This window comes from Alternaria dauci, chromosome 4, assembly GCF_042100115.1.
Source record: "Alternaria dauci strain A2016 chromosome 4, whole genome shotgun sequence".
NCBI classification, from domain to species: Eukaryota; Fungi; Ascomycota; class Dothideomycetes; order Pleosporales; family Pleosporaceae; genus Alternaria; species Alternaria dauci.
The window spans coordinates 1,506,419-1,524,828 of NC_091275.1; the positions used below are offsets into that span (position 1 = coordinate 1,506,419).

At 53.0% G+C, this 18,410-nt stretch overlaps 7 protein-coding genes across 7 annotated transcripts; 1 reads left to right on the top strand and 6 right to left on the bottom strand.

The window, feature by feature from the left end:
* Positions 1-142: 142 nt before the first annotated feature.
* ACET3X_005052 (uncharacterized protein) lies at positions 143-2,141 on the top strand (the record flags this gene model as incomplete). The annotated part of the gene is made up of 5 exons (XM_069451214.1): positions 143-353; positions 406-601; positions 635-1,029; positions 1,082-1,217; positions 1,265-2,141. The coding sequence occupies 5 exons, from the start codon at positions 143-145 to the stop codon at positions 2,139-2,141; spliced, it is 1,815 nt and encodes a 604-aa protein (XP_069307096.1).
* A 183-nt stretch (positions 2,142-2,324) lies between these two features.
* Positions 2,325-3,194, bottom strand: ACET3X_005053 (uncharacterized protein; the record flags this gene model as incomplete). The annotated part of the gene is made up of 2 exons (XM_069451215.1): positions 2,325-2,952; positions 3,184-3,194. 2 exons carry the CDS (start codon positions 3,192-3,194, stop codon positions 2,325-2,327), a joined length of 639 nt encoding a protein of 212 aa, XP_069307097.1.
* A 1,908-nt stretch (positions 3,195-5,102) lies between these two features.
* Positions 5,103-6,769, bottom strand: ACET3X_005054 (uncharacterized protein). Its single transcript, XM_069451217.1, has 2 exons — positions 6,153-6,769; positions 5,103-5,885 (listed from the first exon to the last, which is right to left on the bottom strand). The coding sequence occupies exons 1-2, from the start codon at positions 6,192-6,194 to the stop codon at positions 5,553-5,555; spliced, it is 375 nt and encodes a 124-aa protein (XP_069307098.1). The 5' UTR covers positions 6,195-6,769; the 3' UTR covers positions 5,103-5,552.
* A 1,317-nt stretch (positions 6,770-8,086) lies between these two features.
* On the bottom strand, positions 8,087-9,385 carry ACET3X_005055 (uncharacterized protein; the record flags this gene model as incomplete). The annotated part of the gene is made up of 7 exons (XM_069451218.1): positions 8,087-8,118; positions 8,171-8,237; positions 8,297-8,624; positions 8,688-8,860; positions 8,907-8,971; positions 9,034-9,140; positions 9,189-9,385. 7 exons carry the CDS (start codon positions 9,383-9,385, stop codon positions 8,087-8,089), a joined length of 969 nt encoding a protein of 322 aa, XP_069307099.1.
* A 1,990-nt stretch (positions 9,386-11,375) lies between these two features.
* Positions 11,376-13,304, bottom strand: ACET3X_005056 (uncharacterized protein; the record flags this gene model as incomplete). Its single annotated transcript, XM_069451219.1, has 2 exons — positions 11,376-11,984; positions 12,042-13,304. The coding sequence occupies 2 exons, from the start codon at positions 13,302-13,304 to the stop codon at positions 11,376-11,378; spliced, it is 1,872 nt and encodes a 623-aa protein (XP_069307100.1).
* Positions 13,305-13,970: 666 nt separating this feature from the next.
* On the bottom strand, positions 13,971-15,750 carry ACET3X_005057 (uncharacterized protein). The gene is made up of 2 exons (XM_069451220.1): positions 15,518-15,750; positions 13,971-15,469 (listed from the first exon to the last, which is right to left on the bottom strand). The coding sequence occupies exon 2, from the start codon at positions 15,380-15,382 to the stop codon at positions 14,126-14,128; it is 1,257 nt and encodes a 418-aa protein (XP_069307101.1). The 5' UTR covers positions 15,383-15,469; positions 15,518-15,750; the 3' UTR covers positions 13,971-14,125.
* A 182-nt stretch (positions 15,751-15,932) lies between these two features.
* Positions 15,933-18,401, bottom strand: ACET3X_005058 (uncharacterized protein). Its single transcript, XM_069451221.1, has 6 exons — positions 18,120-18,401; positions 17,963-18,068; positions 17,568-17,908; positions 17,175-17,516; positions 16,405-17,128; positions 15,933-16,319 (listed from the first exon to the last, which is right to left on the bottom strand). The coding sequence occupies exons 1-5, from the start codon at positions 18,151-18,153 to the stop codon at positions 17,112-17,114; spliced, it is 840 nt and encodes a 279-aa protein (XP_069307102.1). The 5' UTR covers positions 18,154-18,401; the 3' UTR covers positions 15,933-16,319; positions 16,405-17,111.
* Between the last annotated feature and the right edge of the window lie 9 nt (positions 18,402-18,410).

The window sequence follows — 18,410 nt, forward strand, 5'->3', positions numbered from 1 at the left end:
CTCATTAGGTCTCTCAGCCCACAAACGGAACCTCGCAGGCGAAAGTGACACTGTTCCAAAGTGGACTGCCGAACGTTGGGCTGAACATGGATTTGAAACAAGACTAGACAGCTATCGTAGGTAATGTCTACCGGCAATTCAGATGTGTAAGCTGACCGAGCCCAAAGACGTTTACCTTGACTACCCAGTCCATCGATCCCTTTCTCTCGACTACGGAAACGGTAGTATCTACCACGCAACCCTCGAAGAAGAAATACTCGAAGAAGATAAGCCTACTGGGGATGCTGAGAGAGTTCCTGCTTTCCATGGGTACTCTGGATCAGGTAATGCATCGGCTGAGTACATCTACGTCGGTACGCATTTCCCTAAAAGAACATGTTTGAGATCAGAACCTGAGTTCATCAGGCCGAGCTTCCCAAGAAGACTTCAAACGTCTCCGTGCTCTAAATATCACCCTTGAAGGGAAGATTGCTCTAGCAAAATACGGCGGCCCATTTCGCGGTCTCAAAGTAAAGAATGCACAAACTTTTGGCATGGTCGGAGCTGTCATCTTTACCGATCCGGGAGATGACAGAAACATGACAGCTCGAAACTACGCTACGTACCCCGATGGACCTGCAAGAAATCCAACGAGTATTCAGAAGGGAAGCGTGATGGATTTGAGCACTTATCCTGGAGATCCAACGACACCGGGATATCCGTCCAAAGAGGGGGTGGAGAGGAAGGAGAAGAAGACTGTACCAAAGATTCCGAGTCTACCAATCTCTTGGGTTGAAGCGAAACCACTGTTGGTCGCTTTGAATGGCCATGGTGTTGATGCAAAGACCATGGATCGATCGAATTGGGTGGGTGCGATAGAAGGCGTCGATTACAGCACTGGGCCGTCAAGAGCTGTGCTGTCGATGAGCAACATCATGAGGGATGAGATCAACTGGATTCACAATGCTGTTGGTATTTTGAATGGCACGAATGAAGATGAAGTTGTTATCGTAGGCAACCACCACGATTCTTGGATGATCGGCGGAGCTGGTAAATCGCAGAGGGCAAGAAAATGCGTCGAGGAGTTCACTGACGTCTATAGCCGATCCACACTCCGGTTCCGCGATTCTCATTGAGTTGGCTAAAGCCATCGGCACTCTATTGAAGACCGGTTGGAAACCAAAGCGGACGATTGTGCTCTGCAGTTGGGATGCCGAGGAATACGGCCTGGTCGGCAGGTGAGTCATGTCAACACAGCTGAGAACATTCTGACTGAGATTCGCAGTACCGAATGGGTCGAGGGATATCTTCCCTGGTTGACGTCGTCTGCTGTATCTTACCTGAACATTGACGTTGGCGTAGCAGGCACCATTCCTGACTTCAGTGCCACCCCCGATCTCCACGCCCTTACCACTTCCACAGCCCGAAAGGTCGTCTGGCCGCATGGTAGGAACCGCACATTGTACGATGTCTGGGAAGAAAAATCTGGTGAAATAGAGACATTAGGTGCGCAAAGCGATTACACAGCTTTTGTGCATCGCGCTGGCATCTCCGCTATCGACATGGGCACCACGCGAGCACCTCTCGATCCAATATACCACACGCACTCGAATTTCGATTCCTATCATTGGATGACCAAGTTTGCGGATCCAGGTTTCGTAATGCATACAGCCATTGGAAAGTTCCTTACGCTAATGTTGTATCATTTAGTCGACGAGGAGATTGTACCGCTCGAGCCGGCGAACTATGGGGTGGAGATGCGAGCGTGGCTAGAAGGACTGGAAGATATTGTAAAAGACTTGAGTGCAGAGGCAGTTCTTGATCTTGGGGAGCTGGAGAACTCCATTGCTGTGTTCGAGGATGCAGCGCGGCAGTTCAAGGCTGCTCGCAACATGGCCGTCAGTTCAAACAGTTCGCTCCTGAGGACACAGCTGAACCACAAGGCTCGTGATTTTGGACGTGGGTTCGTCAGTGAAGGCGGCCTTCCGGGAAGAGAGTTCTACAGACATCTCGTCTTCGCTCCTGGAATTGACACTGGATATGCACCGGTTACATATCCAGGAGTGACGGAGGCCATCGTTGCAGGAAATGTTACTCTCGCACAGGAGTTTGTTGAGAAGACTGCAAAGGCGATATTGGCAGCTGCAAAGATTCTGTCCTAGCAGACGAACGTATGTCAGATTTCGAGAGTAGCAAAAAGCCCTGCAAGAGAACATGGTTGGCTTTGATTACACTACACGATTGAGACTGACCTTTTTCATTGAGCATAGGCCATCTCACATCCCCCATATATGAAGCTGTCATAGTAGACGGTATGCTAATCGGCGTTCACTTCATGAACCATGCTAGTTCCCATGTTTCTCGGCGACTTCTTTCTGACCCTTTTGCACCCACTCTTTGAACGGATCCTGTACATCCGGATCCTTCCTCAGTCTCTCGATCTGATCGCCACCCGACGGGACCAAAAGGCCGTTTTGCACAGCATCTCTCTTCTCGATCCTTTCGCACCACTCTGTCAGCTTCAGAAACTCTTTCAGCTCAATTCCCGCCCATGGTGCCCAGCGAACCCAGGTAAACGTCGTGATCTCTGCTATGCTGTACTTGCCATGACCCTTGCCTGCTAGATAATCTCTGTCTTGGAGGCGAGCTTCCAGTACAGAATATAGCCGCTTTGTCTCGTTCTTGTATCGCTTCATTCCGTACTCGATCTCCTCGGGCGCATATCGCACAAAGTGGTTCGCCTGCCCTTGCATCGGGCCCAAGCCAGCATTCTGGAAGAAAAGCCACTGCATCGTTTCCATCTTCTCGTCACCATCTTGGAAGCTAAACCTGAAATCTCCGTCATAGTGCTCGGCAAGATAGAGGAGGATGGCCCCAGACTCAAAGACGGGATAGGAGTTGCGGTTGTGGTCTATGATGGCGGGGATGCGACCGTTGGGGTTGACTTTGAGGAAAGATGAAGACTTTGCTCGTCTTTGGAGAGGTCAATGGAAGTAGCATTGTAGGGAATGCCTAGTTCCTCGAGGAAGATGGAGATCTTCTGGCCATTTGGAGTGGCTGCTGTGAGAAGTTCGATATTGGAAGAAGGCATTCTTGTTGTCTCCCTGTTGCTTTCTGGGGTGTCTTCTGATAAAGTAAAAGTAGTAATTGGGAAGCACGGATGTTGGGGCGTTGGTGTTGTATAGTTGCATTGTACTTGCGTACTTGTGTATCATGATGACGTGCGCTCGAAGTAGCTGCAAAATGCTGGCACAGTTCTACTGGCTGCATACAGCCTTAGGTGTCTCTCTTTGATCGCGGAATGTTTCGCAAAGAGAACGGCATTAGCAGTTTCCTTAATCGCAACTTTGGAAACCCGAATTTCGGAAGTGGAGAGTTGATAGCCGACACGCGCGCGCATTTTGGTTGGCGCAGCACGACCGGTACCGGCAGTCGCGTGCCTCGCGACTTCGGGAGCTACCTTCTCAATACCTGAGTGTGCTACAAACGTATGGCAGCGCCCAGTCTGCCGCGACACATGAGCACTGTTCCTTCTCTTCTACGCCGCGTCCTTGCACATATCAACGTGTTAACAATCGCCGATAATGCGCTGGCACGTCGATGCGTAGACATGCCGTTCGTTTCGCGCAGCACTGAGTGGTCTGATTTTCTTTCGGGCCTTGGTCCATTTTGGCCCAAAACAGCAACCCATCATGCCACTTTCAAGACCACGCTCCAATCGATGTGTAAGGGGAGCGATGCATGTGACTTTACTTTGAGCGACTTTTGGAGCCTAAATTGTTGCTTCGCACGCGGAATTGAGGGTCTTTTGCCGTTGTACTCTTCTTCCTCACTCTTTACTCTACTCCCTGTCTTCTGCGTAACGTTGCCTCCCAGCCTATTATAGCCTATACTGTGCTCATCTCACCATTCAGCCTTCCTTTTGGAACAACAAAAACAACACAATCCGTCATAGCGAAAGAAATAAGCCCGCAATGATGATAACGCGTACCTTTTCCCTCACAAACTTCCTCATCGGATCATCGGCCCTCTGCTTCCAGATATTCGTCCTCTACCCCTGGCACGAGAAGCTAGAAGAAGAGTTCTTGGAACTGAAAAAGGAGCATGCGAGGCTGCTAGAAGAAACACACTCGAGGCACAGGGATGAACTGAGGGGAATCAGGGAACAGCTGGAGCTGGCCAACGAGCGGAGGAAGACGGGGAAATTCTGGTAGAATATTACGACACGAATGGGAAGCTGGGGAGCGGTGGAGTGGAAGGAAAGATCTACGAGAACTGAGCCGGAGGAATGGAGATCGAGTCTACGATATCTGCTTACAGAATTGGAGAAGCCCAGACCCGGTGCTCTCACGGTCTGAACTACTACAGTACATCGTGCCACGTTTTCTCAGGGGCCAGCATCAGGCCAGGATATTCGCGGGATGCACTACTGCCGCTCCAGGATGCTTTCGATGGTCTCAAAATGGGTTGCCAGCCTTTGCGCTTCCATGTGTGTCTGTAAAAGAGCGAGCAGGTTGTGATCATGAAATCTGAAAGGATACGAGATCAAGCGAGAAGGAAGCTACGATGGGTTGTATAGAGTACATTAATCTAAGACGCATGCGTAATTTCAAAACGTGAGACGCACGTGGAAAGTCATCGCCAAAATCTCATGACTGATTCGTATCCGTCTCGGGTAAGTGCGCCTTCTAATGAAGTTTTCGATGAACTAGAGAACAAAGCGCCAGTCCGCCTTTATTGATCAATAGACACATAGCTCCAACGGTCTCTCGGATGTCGAAGGCTTGTCAGGGCTGTCAAACGTGGAGGTAACTCCGACATAACGGTAGTGGCCCAAAGCGGCGGAACCAGGGACGATCAAGGAGGGACGGGCAGCCCCTTACCCATTCTATCCACAATGACGTTAAGAGGAAGCGGAAAAAGATGATGATCGGCGTCGAATAAGCAAAAGGATCAACAAACATGCATGTGCCGAACCGTCATGACACGTTTGACGGCGGACTTAGCACGCAACCTGGATAGTGGCACAACAGCCGTACCGGCAGAAGGATTAGTTGAAGACGCGCGTTGCGTGTTTGTTCAAGTCGGCCATGCATTTTCACGTGCATCTTCGTCGAGGGGAATTCTGTATTCATTGGATTCGATAATCAAGTAAAAAGGTAGGACAGGCAGAGGTAAACCCATGACACTACAGATGAATAGGAAAAAGAGAAAAACTCAAGTAGTAGCAAACGTAACGCCTTGGTATAGTGGTAAGAAGTGTCATTCCGAGCCGTGGTGCCCCGAGGAGCGATGATAGAGCACTTGTGAGTCGCATCCTGAAGTCGTGGTGATGCTCTGCTAGATGCCGTGACTGGATCTTGACTGCCGCTGGTGTCTAGACACAGGCCGCCTGGCCCCCACTATGTCTGTCTGTGTGCTCGCTCACTCTCCAAAAGGATGCCTCGCATGCTGAGCCCAGAAACCCGCGGCGGTAGAGACTAAGACGGTGTGTGTAGGCGAGCTGGCTGCGAGCAGCTGTCGAATGTCGACAGGCGACGAAAAATGAAAGTGTCGTGTGCGACTGCGTGGGCTTATGCCTCAATCTCCTTCTTCTCGCTGACGCCCTTTGGCCGGAAGACGGCGTCTTGGCCTGACATGCGGCGGGCAAGTGCGCGGTCGAGCTTTGCTCCCAGCGCCAACTTGCTCATGTCGTCTGTCTTCTCGTTGGTGAGGGCGTAGCGTTGCTGGACCAGGCGCTTGTCTTCGAGGCGATCAAAGCCGGCGTTCCATGTCTTGATGTCTTGCGACTTGGGGTCGCCGGCCGTTGACGAGGCTGCTGAGAGGTGCGAGGGCGCGATGGAGGGTGTGAGGGTGGGTGTGGCGCTGTACGTCGACATGCGCGTGGATGCGCGGTTGGTGGGCGACTGGTGTTTCTTTTCGTTAGACTGTGCTTGTGCAGACATGGTCGCGGCGCGGTGGGTGTATGAGTGGGTGGGTGGGGGGAGGGGTGCTGGTCTTGTCGTGTTGGGACGGAATGGGGAGGCGAATGGTTATATGGATGAATGCAAGAGGAAGGGAAGGCGCAAAGGAGTACAGCGCCGTCAAGCAAGCCATGTAGGTGCTGCTCGGCGAGCATCGACCACGGGCAGGGGACGTCTGAAACGGACAGTGGATACGAGAGAATGACTTACGTTGGCAAGCATGGGCCGCGAAGACTCTATAGAGTTTGTCATAATGCGCGCCACGGCGTGTCTGGTGGGTGCTATGTGGGCGTGGGACAGCGGGCTTCGGCAATGTCGGTGTCGTGACTATAGTACAGGCGCGACTCTCCAGGCTCTAGAAAAGAAGAAGTAGGAGAAGAGGGGAAGACAAGCAGAACGGACAGACGCCCGTGTCTGTGCTGCGTTTGTAGAAAATAGGTGAAGAGACGGTTGTAGTCGGTAAGAGTCCTGTGCTCAGCCTGTCTTGCTCCTCGCGTGTTTCAAAGGACCCAGATCGGCAAGGGGCTGCCTGAGCAGCGAGATAGACGCGCAGGGGGAACGATAGTTGGGCGGGTCGCAGCGGGATGCCACAAGTGTTTGGTAGGATTGATAGACGTCAGCCTTGCAGAAGGATGGTGCTATGTCGGTCTTGATGGCGCGTAATCCACCGTCTCACCCAGCCTACATGCCGCAGAACACAGGACGGTTATGTACTCGCGGGCCTGCCAGAGAGCCACGCTTTCATCACCACCGGCAACATGATCAGCACCACACTGCTCTGAAACGCTCGCACGTAAGGATGCTGCATGCAACGACACTCGCATCTCGATAAAGTAAGTGACTTACTTGTATGCATGCGGTCAGCCTCCAGGACAAGCCATTCACGCCGCCTCTGACAGCCGGCCAATCTCCTTTAGCACCACCCACGCTTGCATCGCCTATGCCACGTTTTACCTGCGGGAACCCACCTTGGCCGCTACAGGGCTCGGTCTTGCTTAGGTCAGTTGGTCTCCGCTGGTGCGCGCCCCTCCCATTGCCGCTCTTGGTTTGGTCTTGACATCGGCTCTGAGTCGGTCCATTGTCGACCACCTCCTTGCGTTATCATGAGACGTACCTCAAAGACGCCGTCGCAGCGACGGAGAACACTGCATGCCCCAATTGCCGTCAGCCCGACTTCCCCAAAATGGTCAATTAATACGTCCTTGGCTTCTTTGATGCGACTGCAGCTAGTCCGAGCACCACTTAGCCAGCACCTATTGTGGCGTTTGGGCACCCAAGGATGCTGCCGTCGTACGATGAGCAGCGAATGTCAAGGCACAAGCTGCCGCCCCTTGACGGCCAATTGCTTCCGACCACTGCATTCAACCTTTGACGATAGTGACAAAAAGAACATAGGTCCTGATGGTCTAGAAGTCACCCTTCCATCGAGGTTGCGCGCTATACTATGCCCACCAGCAACTAAAAGCAATCCCAAACTCCAATCCAGACTCCATCAATCTGCATACCATCCCCAACCATGTTCGTATATGCGCAATCGCCTCGCCCACTCCATGTACCCTCCAGAAGTGGCAGCATGACAGACCCTTTCATCCAGTGTCCGAGCGCCTGCATGAAAATGCATGCTCACCACGTGGCCGCAACGTGTGTTCCATGGCACGCACGGCCCTCCGCAGTCTGGCAATGGCCGAGCACAGAGGAAGGGTCGCGGCTGCATCGGAACAATTCTCCTCGATAGTGAAACCGCAGTGCTCCCGAGCTTCAAGCACGGGGCCGCATGCATGACCAAGTGCGTAAGCATACTGTACACTCCACCACACCACGCTGAAGCTGCATTGCATGGTACGTACGCCTTCTTCATGGGTTCAAGAGGGCGTTTCGAACATCTAGAGAGAAGAAAAAGCATCCTTGGCTTGATGCGACGCAATGGCATCGCTTGCACCTTCAAGTCTAGACTGCGACTGCTGCGACGCAACTTGTCCCGCCTTCGTTGACCACATCTCCGAGAAAACAACACTACTGATAGCAGGCAATGATTCCGAAACGACTGAGTTTGTGTATAGCGAGCCCGAAAGCGAATGTACCGTACAGTCTGGTATCGCAAGAAGAAACAAACACCTCAAGTTCTGCTACTAGTAGCTACTTGTCTACATCGCCATACCTGGTAGATGGTCAAGCCCTGGTGGATTTTGTTAGCACATTGTCAACACGAACAGCGTCGACGCCCTTACATCCATCCAAGTCCTCCTTGATAGCGCTCTTGACCTGGCACTTGTTCATCGCCTGAACATTCTGGCTCTGCGATTACATATTCAGCAGTCGCTCCACACTTCAACAGATCGTGCTATATCACTTACTTTCAACGGTCTTCCGTTCTCACATGCTTGGAACATACAGCTGTTGTCCATAGCTTTCTGCAGGCTATCGTCCTTCCAGCCAAACAGGTAATCCGCGTGGGTACCGTAGCCTTTGTTGTCATTGTAGGAAAGGAAGAAAGGATTGGAGCCATCCTTGGGCCACATATTGTTGAACTGCGTAGTGTCCCACAGCGTCTCGTAGGCCACCTGTGGCATGCGGACTGGGTGAGAGGATGGGCACGCGCCTGCGGGACTGAAGGCCTCTTTGGCCGTGTTGTACATGTGATCTTGGTGGTTGGGAGAATCGACATTCTTGCCATCCCAGCAGCTAGGTGTTGACGCATCAGGTCAGTATCTGTCTCACATACAGTTTGCATAGGAGGCTACTCACGATGGGAAGTGGTGCACAGTCATGATGCCGCCTTTGCAGGCCTTGGGTGGGAAGTCTGGGGACTCTGGGAAACGAGTGTTCTTGTCTTGCAGACAAACAAAGCGGAGACCGGGGTGCTTCTTCGCGTCTTCTACAGTGTTAGTGGTGGGAGATCCTACCGTCATGCGGAAGCCCTGAGAAGATCAGCGAGCCGTGAGGACAATGGGAGGTTTGACCAACCTTGGGGAATGCGGTTATCTTCTGGTTACCATTACTGTTGAAATCTTGTTGCGTATAGTAGATGGCTGCAAGGAGGTGGGAACAGAGTCAGTTAGTAACTCATTTGCAATGATACAAAGACACTCACTCATGCCACCGTTGATACCGTTGGGCAAAGCACTGTTCTGCATAATAGGTACCCGTTTATATGAGCCATTAGTATGCTTGAAAAACATGGCTGCAGTCCAGTAGTTGCTACGTTTGTTAGAGGGTGTCAGCAGAACAATGCAACAACTGTCGTACCTAAAGTCCTCGGAAAACGTGCAGGTAGTGCAGGTAGCTATTGTAGAGGGATCTTCTTGCATGGTCGCGTTGAAGGCGTTGCCTCCGACGATTTGATGAACGTGAGCGGAAGGAAGTTTGCCTGGCTCAACGAGCGGATCAAGCCGCTGGATGCTCAACGTCGAGCATCCGAAGCGTAGTGCGGCCTGCGCAGGCATGGCGAGAGCGGCGATCTGGTACCACTTCATTTTCCTATGTCTTTGTTTGGCTCAGTGAGAGTGTACTTGCTGCAATAAGGCGAAGGATGAGTTGCCATCTTAAGCTGTAGGATTGTCATTCTCTCCAAACCTTGGTATAGCCTTATCATCCTTGCTACACGATATTGATGGTCTGTGGTATCGAGACGCTTTACCCATTGATTAAACGTCTCTATATGAGACCAATGACAGCCATGATCGTCAAATTTCCCCGCGTTGATGTCGAAACAAAGTCGCAGTGCTACGCCGATGCAATCAAGTCCATATTTCGGCACTTGCTTCCCGCGTAAACCTCCGAGAAGCACGGCACTTCTCGCCTGGAGCAGATACGGAGGCCCTCGCCATCGACATTGCTGGAAGAGGCCGTCAAACAGCACTACTTGACAGAAGAGAGCGAGAACCAGTATATGCGAGCGTAATACGTGTACCTTTAGCAATTTGGTGTAGCTATACCACGATATCAGATATTCGCTGTCTCTGAGCGTCTTTGATAGACACTCTAGCTACCTTTCATCCAGGGTCGCGCGTGACAAGTCGATGCGAGGTGAAGTCGCACAGGTGCTATACGGCAAATAAAACACCCAAATCAGTATTTTGAACGCCTTCAACTAAACCGTATGACAGCGATCAGCTACGTGTAGCGCGAGATTCAACAGGGCAAGAGGGGACAGCAACCTAGAAGCTTGTGACGTCTTGTTGAGATCGGCGACATGATAGCGACGCTGTTGAGACAGTCGAAGTCCGTGCGAAGGAACGCTAGGTATTGACTCTCTTGACACGGATATCTCATAGCGTGCGCCCCGCGGGACTTCGTTCTGGAGATTGGCGGGCTTGCATGGAGCCAAACTGCAACACCGGACTTCTGAAGAGCCCTCAGCGGGCGAAAGTGACAAGGGGGAACATGAGAAATGCATGTGAACGGTGTCACTGTCAGTGTTCCAGCTTTGGGTAACACTGGTGTCCTTGGAAGCCCAGTGCTGTCAGATATACCCAAGCTCGGCGGTTGGCAACACAGCGTGTCGATAGTGGAAGCGTATTTATAGTGAAAGCGCATTTAGACAAGCACAAAACCCGTGAAGCCATCTAGACCACGATCGAGCGATTAACCTTGGGTCATGTCCACACTAAGGTGAAGAGGTGGGACGCTTGACGTAACTGTGACCGTTAGGCGTGCATCCCCAAAGCTTATCAAGTGCCTGACATGGAGGGGTCAAGGGCGAACGACGTTCGCTACAATCGACGGCTTGGCACCCGCGCCTGCCTATCACGGCCACTTCATCGCTCCCGGTACCCGATACACACCTTTATCGCAGTCTTGAGCACGAAGCGACATGAGACGGAATGCCCATATGTAGAGTAGTGGTGCCTGTTGCGTTTACACTGCAGATGTCGTGGGCTATTCACACTTGCCTCTGAACAATACTACACGTCTCACGAGCACCCGATGATCGACACCAAGCTGATTATGCTCTCAACCCAATACAGAGAACGCAGCCAAACTACCCGAAAAGCACAGCTGATCTCCCGGCAGGTAAAGTTACGCTTTGAACCTTATATGGCCTCATCACGCCTTTCTGCTGATTTACTTCAAGCACATCATCTTTCCTCATGTCATGTGCTATGTTTGTTTTGATGGACTGTGGAAGTGGACGGACTATGTGACTGCAACAGGAAAGGGTGGTAGACAGAAGGGCAAGGGATGCGTGACGTTGGCTAAGGAAAGAAGAACGACGAGTATGGGGATGCGAATAGCATTCAGCATGACGCAGGGTCCCTGGCACGAAATCAGACGAGAGACTCTACACAATATATGCCATGCAATGTACGTGGGCATTGGCACTACGCAAACCCTGTGCGATCGTCGTGCACGTATACACTTTAGGTACCACTTGGGCCCGCAACACTTGGCCTGTACTCTCTCCATTTTCTGACGGCAATATCATGCTCAAGCTCATCCCACCACGCCCGCAAAGTCGACCAGTTCGACGAGTACATTACACACCCCATCAGCCCAAACAGCAAAAGCCTTTTCCCTTAGAACACTATACCAGTCATCAGCGTTGCGAACATTGCGCCATCCTTGCGGACCGATAGACTTGATGATGTAACGGGGAAGAGACATGGTTTCCTGATGGCTGTCGTTTGGGACGATGGGGGAATTATTGAGAGTCGAAGTCGGGGTCGGAAGAACAGAGGGGGCGCCATCTGCTAACGAATGTTGCGGGAGACAAGCAGTTGACGAAAGCGTTCCATGCTGAGTGTGCTCCGTCTGCAGCGCATTGGCAGCAGCAGCAAGTCCGCGAAGATTGTCTGTGCCGGACTCAACATCTTGGAATACACTTTCCGTCTTCAGTTCGGGATATTTGTGTTTGGCGGCTTTGAGCAGGATGACAGTCTCTCTCATGAAGTCGTTGTAGTCGTACCATGCCAAGTGTGCTTGTGCTTCGGCCGATATGCGCTTCTCGTCGAGCTTACTACCCGGCCTGCTTCCAGATGATGCGAGTACAAGGAAGATGTTGATATGAGAGAGATTGGGCTCTGTGGGACTTGTCATGGGCAACTGGTCGGCAGGTTAGCAGCGTCGATCAATCCGATAAGGTGTATCAATAAACATTACCTTTACAACCGATTGGGTAGAGTCCGCCGTTTCTCTAGTGTATACTCCCTGTCTTGGAGGGAAGTCATGCATGGTTGTCATCGGGATCGTGGTCGGTGAGACAATCGACCGCGACGAATGCGGATGATGAATCGAATCATGATCGAAGCCTGACCGCGGCTGCTGCTCGGCCCCATGCCTTGTGTTGTCCTCTTCTTGCTCAGTCCCAGGTTCGACACTACCTTCTTTCTCTTTCTTCTTTGCGCCCCCCTTCCTGGTTTCGATCGCGTACTGTCGCTGCCGCTCGTTGGTGACCATGCGTCGCATCAACGGGGTAACGAGACTAATAATCTTGTTACCGTCTCTTGGCCATGTCAATCTCTCTCCCAGATCAGCAGTCTTGTCTTCCCCTAGTGCGTGGGCAGCTTCGATTGCGTCCTTCTCGCCTGGCTTCTCAACGTCTTCGCCAAAGAACTGCTCGCCAACACCGTCGTTTAGGAAGTCACGGACGCAGTTGAATAGCCGTAACTTGACCATATCGGTATCGCCTTTACCACGGTTTCCTACGCAGCTCTGTCGTTCCGGATGCGATGTGTCGAGCATGTAGGCTTTCGCTAAAGCTTGCAGCTGAAGGAAATTCTCTGGGCTGAGCTGGAGGGACATGAATAGCTTTGACATTGGAGGGCGTGTGTACTTTCGGGATGATCTTTCAGAGGAACGACGGAAGAGGGCTGCAGCAGAGTGTACACCTGCGGCACGAGCATCGTTCAGTAGAGACTCGCTGGAAGGCGGCACAGTGTCGTCAACAGAGCCACCACGTATACCTTGGCCATGGCCCTGAAGTTGAGGATCGGTAGGTCCACCAGTTCTACGTCGCTTAGTGTGGACAGGCCCGTCGGCTTGGTGCGAAGTCTCTTCAGTCGGGGTGCTGGCACCTCTCTTGCTCCTACCTCTATCGCGTGATGCAAGGGTCGTTATTACAGCATCTTCAGTGTCCATAGTATACGCCACCTGACCCGCGGCTGTTGCAGCCTCCAGCAGCTCGACAAGATTATGGTTTTCCTCGGGCGCGTGTTCGTCTGATGCCTGACGAGCAGTATGTTCGAAGTACGGGTGCGGATTGAGGTGGTGTTCGAGCGGCGATGCGACAGCAGCGGGACCAGACAAGTCATATTCATCCTCGTCGGACACGAACCGGGGCGGTGCAGCGTTTGCGCTGTTGGGCGTTGTGACGAACTGGCCAGAGCGCATTTGGTAGTAAGGCGCGTCAACGTTTGCCTTCATCGTGGTTCGTATCCCCCGAGATTAGACGGATCAGACGGTAGGAGCCAAACAAGGCTGGAAGTGGTCGGATAAATGAGCTGTCAATACACAAATGGTAAGTCTTTGGATCAATGTGTGAGAACGAGAGAGCAACGGAGTTGGTTCAGGCAAGTCGTGCTATGAGCGAACTCGACTCGATGCGTCTGGCATTCGCGCGCGACACCGAATCTCTTTTGTGTGCAAGCGCCCACGAGGTTTGGTTTGACACCGAAGCATGTACATGGTTTGGTTTGATTTGGGCGCAGTAGAGCATCATTTGCGATTCGATGGAGAGGGCAGAGTTATAGTTTGGCCGGACAGGAGAAGAGAGTGGAGCGCAGTTTGACCCTTCTCGGCGACGTAAATCTGGCGTAGATGTACGGAGATTGGAATCGTGGTTTGGTTTGATGCGGAACGTAGGGAAGCAGATCAGCAGACACACCTGATTGCTGTCGTGTACGAACGACAAGCGGGGCCGGCCAACGGCCAAAGACGTCGCGATGGAAGGGTTTGTCTTGTTTGCACAGGCGACACGCGCGCATGTGACCGAGCCGTCGCGACGATTAGATAAGCCATCTCCTTTCCAGCACGCGCCAGCGATCAGCATGGGAACAGGGAAGGTACTATGTTGCAAGTGTAGTGATGTTTTGTGTTATTCATTCCGTCCGTGTTCAGGTACGAAGTGGTATGTCAGACCCAGATAGCATGCCAGCAAAAGCCATGGATGCCAGACATTTAACGCCATATGCCATCATGCCCAGATGCGCCTGCAAAACGCCAAGGGTATCTATAAAAGGAAGAAGCTAAAAACCATCGCCCTCATGCCACTCTCTGCCAGCCTCCAATGCTCGATTGCGTGGGTCTCGTCCCCGGACTTCTGCTTCGTGTTTTAGGCGGTCCACAATAGGCCTCAGCCGATCAATCTCTCTCCTGAACTCGTCGTCTTTCCCTGGCTCAGGAGTCGTCAGCTCCTGCAACTTTGCCTGGTCACCCTTGTTTTGTGCCTCCTCGATCTCTTTCCATTTGTCATTCCATTCCCTGAGATCCCTTTCCCGATCGCCAAGTTCGTTCTTGAGCGCCATGAAGTTCTCGTATGCTTCTTCACCACCAAAACACGATCCGTACTGGTCGCAGAAACACATGTGTTCCTTGGGGCAAAATATGTTCTGTCCTGTGAAGACGAACTGCCACACGTATTCCCAGATTCGTCCGCTTAGGCGATCGGGAAGTCGCGTGTTGAATAACCAGTCTCTGTACCAGACGTATTGCGCGTACGGTTTCGCTTGTATGCGTTCTCGCGAGAGGGCAAACTGTGCACAGCAGGGTTGCGCGAGGACGGTAGGTACTTGGTCGAGAGGGAACAGCTCGCTCCACGACTTCGCTAGGACCACCTCTTCCTGCTTCTGAGCATCCTGTTCCGTGTTTCCAGGGTGCATCCAATCAGGACATCCAGGATGCCAACTGCACCGCATGTTCACGAAGCCTTCCCTCCAAACGCGGTGTCGATTCAGTCGGGTTATGAGGAGATGCGCGTCGTTGCCGAGGATTTCATCGTTGTGCCAGGACAACTGATGGGCGTGCATGAAGATGGCGACGTCGGGGAGATTGTCGTAGTTGTCGATGATCCAAGAAAGATAGACCATGACTTCGTGTCCCTTGTTCTTGGGCGGATGCAACGGCGCGGAAGGATCGTCGGCAACGTAGACGGCTGTCTGCTGCTCTGGCATCTTCTCCAGTATCCAGTTGATATTCTCATGCTTCGTCTTCGCAATCACCAGCGTCGAGGTAAAGTTGTGCTCTGGCGGCATTGGCGAGCCTGGCTTGAACACGGGTCTCGGGTTCCAGTTGGCATAGTCTGGGTCTTGGATTGTGTCTTTGGATGGCTCAGCACTACCAGTGCTGGAGGATGGCTGCTCATGAGTCCCAATGTGCTCTCCCAACCCAACATGTTGTGGCGCGCCCCGCCCTGCTTGACTGATGTCAATGCCCGAGTAGAAGAATGCGATTACGAATAGCGAGAGGATTAGCGCAAGCACAGGAATGACGTTTTGACGGGTCATGCTGTTGAAGAAGGCGGGAGCGAGTGACTGGCGGAGAGCGGAGGGCGTAGATCGCCAAGATCAGGTTGAGGTCTGGCGTGTCTTATACTGTTGCATTGTCAGCCGGCCATACTTGGGGCATCGGGCTTGTCAAACTCGCAGTGGAGTCGCCGCGCGGCAACTGGGATTTAGGGAAAGCTCCGCAGTAACGAACGACGATGGAGATCCCGCAGCACATGTAAAGGACACAAAATGGAGTCACCACCCAAAGACCACGTATACGTCGTGAAAAGGTACCTAGCCATACCGAGCATGACGCACAAGACACCGGTGTTGCACCTTGCAGCCCCTCGGCGAGCGCCGCACCGGTGGTGGTGATTGACTTGGGCTGAGGTTTGGTTGTGCTAGATGCCACAGACGGGCCGCTAACAGCTGCCTCTGACACCCCTGCATCGGCCTTCCCATTCGGTGCACCCAGAGGTTCCGCGATTCCCGTCCATCATCCAGAAACAACTTAAACGTTTAGCCACGTACAAGCGTTACGACAGTCTTTCGTGTTCGCACTCAAAGTACGCGTTCTGCGAATATGTTTTGCATTCGGATCTATACGTAGACTACATGGCCATGCAAGAACTACAGGGACTGGAAGCGCTCAGGCGCGTTACCAGCTTGTCAGCCTCAAAGCTGGTTGTTTGATCAATAGTCATGGACGCTTCAACACCAGCAGTGCTGGCTCAGGGATCATAGTTGCAACCCCAGTCTACGTGCGACAGAGGCATCTGCGCCTCTTTGGTCGCAGGGACTTTGAACGCAATACTGGAGCCAAGCTGTTACGCTGCGACACAATCTGTGCGCGTCCTAGCATGTCCAAAACATGTTTGGTTGCTTACAATTCTGCTCTACGTCCGTGAACGGTGATCGAACATGCCGGCATTTTACCTTTTTAGATGCATAGAGTCTACACTCTGGCGGTGAGTGTCATGATGGGGAAGGCACGCATGACGAAAAAGGAAGTGACACAAACGAAATTGGAGGGCACGCACCTTCGCTTGTACCTGACTCTGAGAGCGCAGACATGCATGCACTACTTGTCCGTTTGCATAGAGCAATCGCGACTCGTCTGGCAGCCAACAATCACGGGCTCTGGCATGGAGTGACTTTTGACACTCGTGCAGGCTGCCTTGTCTCTGCATCCCGACAGATGTGCCTTATGCAGTTGGACGAAATTACATTGCGAGATTGCTGCAGTAGTCGGGGATCGGTAAATGCAAGCCCTTCATGTTACTGGGTCGGGGGCTGCGCTGACATGGATTGCGGTCATGGTGGATGATAGTAAGAGTATTTAGACAGTGCTGGTCATGCGGAAGGTGGTGTGGACTGGTTACTGGACGTCCAGGTTGCATCGTGAGGCAGTAGATAGAAGTACAATTTGGTGTCGATCAAGATGACTGGTGCTCCCAAGGGCTATAGACGTTGCCCTGAAAGCATTTACCGAAGTGCTGAACCGTTTCTCCAAGGAAAATACCGAGCCGACGAAGGCTAAGACGATGTCGCGCTGCAAGACGGCAGACCATGGTGTGATCCTACCTTGCGCTGCCGCGAACCATATCGAAGAACTTTTGTCGATCACATTTCCTTTGTATGCGTGTGAAAGCCGTATTAAACTGAACCCAGTGAAGTAGCCATGGGATTACAGGAATGAAGTGCTGAGAGAGAGGCGCCAAACCGAGGAAGCCATACGAACCCTAACTTAGTACCGCTTGGGTTCTGCCTGGGTTAGCGGAGAGCTAGCGGTATGAGCGATCGTAGTCACCCTCGTACGAGCGTCCTCCACCGTACGCCTCGCGCGCAGGAGGTGCGTCGTAGGCGCCAGCAGCTGGAGGTGGAGGCCTGTCGTAGTAGCCACCTCCACCACCCCGACGGTCATCGCGTCCGCCCTCGCGACCGCCATCCCTGCCACCGTAGCTGCGGTCAGAGGCATACCGGTCGACACCGCGAGGGCCGTAGTCATCGCGACGGCCGCCGCCTCCGTAGCCGCGATCGTCGTATCTTGAGCTACGGGAACCGTAGTCATCGCGTCGGCCGTATCCGCCGCGGCGGTCATCAGTGTACCGGTCGTTGTAGCGCGGGCCGCCCCGGCCACGTCCGCCGAACTCTAACTCGGCATTAGCACGACATGCAAAGTGCAGGCAGCAATCAGACTTACCACGCTTGGGCGGTCCGTAGTACTTGCCCGGAGTGGGAGTACGGGGACGCGCACGGCGGGCCTTCTCGATGCTGAGTGTGCGGCCCTGGTGGACCTCTCCTTGAAGACCCTCCTTTGCTGCGTCAGCCTGCTCAGAGGTGACCATCTTGACGAAGCCAAAGCCACGCGACTCCTTGGTGTGAGGATCGCGCATAATGTTGCACTGCTCTACCTCGCCGTACTTCTCGAAGAGACGCGTGACCTCTTCTTCGCTAAGAGTAGGATGGATACCAGTGACGAAGAGGTTGGAGCCAGAGTTGCGGCTCTCATCGTCATCATCCCTGCGCTCTGGCGGCGGGCCACTGGGCGAGCGTCAGTCAACAGCTCCATCAAGGGGCGAGCAAGCAGATACATACCGGCTGTCGCGGCCGCCAGGTGAGGCGCTGCGGGCGCGCGCGCCATCATCGCGACGGTCACCACGCGGAGACCTGCTGCGGTCGCGCTCATAGCCACGGGGCTCGTCTGCAATCCAGTCAGTATTCGCGCCATCATCACACAGGGCGGAAGACAAACCATCGTAGCCGCGCTGTTCGTTCTCGTACTCCATGGTGATGATGTGGTGGTGGGTCGGGTGAGTTGGTAGTTGGTTGGTTGAGGAAAGGTGTTTGCTGAAGCTTCGAGTTGGGCGATTTTTTGGCAGGACTGATCGACAGTAGCCGCGTCTCTACTTAGTAAGCGTCGCGCTAATAGCCAGCAGCGCTGCAAGTAAGTGGAGTAAAAAGCGGGCAATGTTGATGAGAGAGTGGAGGTGCCAGGCGAGCCAGGTGCTATTTGTAGATGAATGCCTGGTTATGCCACAGGAGC

What these genes read in the sequence shown, in the direction of transcription:
- ACET3X_005054 (XM_069451217.1), bottom strand. Translation starts at nt 6,194, where the DNA reads ATGACAAACTCTATAGAGTCTTCGCGGCCCATGCTTGCCAAC. An exon ending in CGCGGCCCATGCTTGCCAAC is followed by an intron (nt 5,886 to 6,152) that starts GTAAGTCATTCT and finishes AAGAAACACCAG; the next exon opens with TCGCCCACCAACCGCGCATC.
- ACET3X_005057 (XM_069451220.1), bottom strand. Translation starts at nt 15,382, where the DNA reads ATGACCCGTCAAAACGTCATTCCTGTGCTTGCGCTAATCCTCTCGCTA.
- ACET3X_005058 (XM_069451221.1), bottom strand. Translation starts at nt 18,153, where the DNA reads ATGGAGTACGAGAACGAACAGCGCGGCTACGATG. An exon ending in CGAACAGCGCGGCTACGATG is followed by an intron (nt 18,069 to 18,119) that starts GTTTGTCTTCCG and finishes ACTGGATTGCAG; the next exon opens with ACGAGCCCCGTGGCTATGAG. An exon ending in CCTGGCGGCCGCGACAGCCG is followed by an intron (nt 17,909 to 17,962) that starts GTATGTATCTGC and finishes ACGCTCGCCCAG; the next exon opens with TGGCCCGCCGCCAGAGCGCA.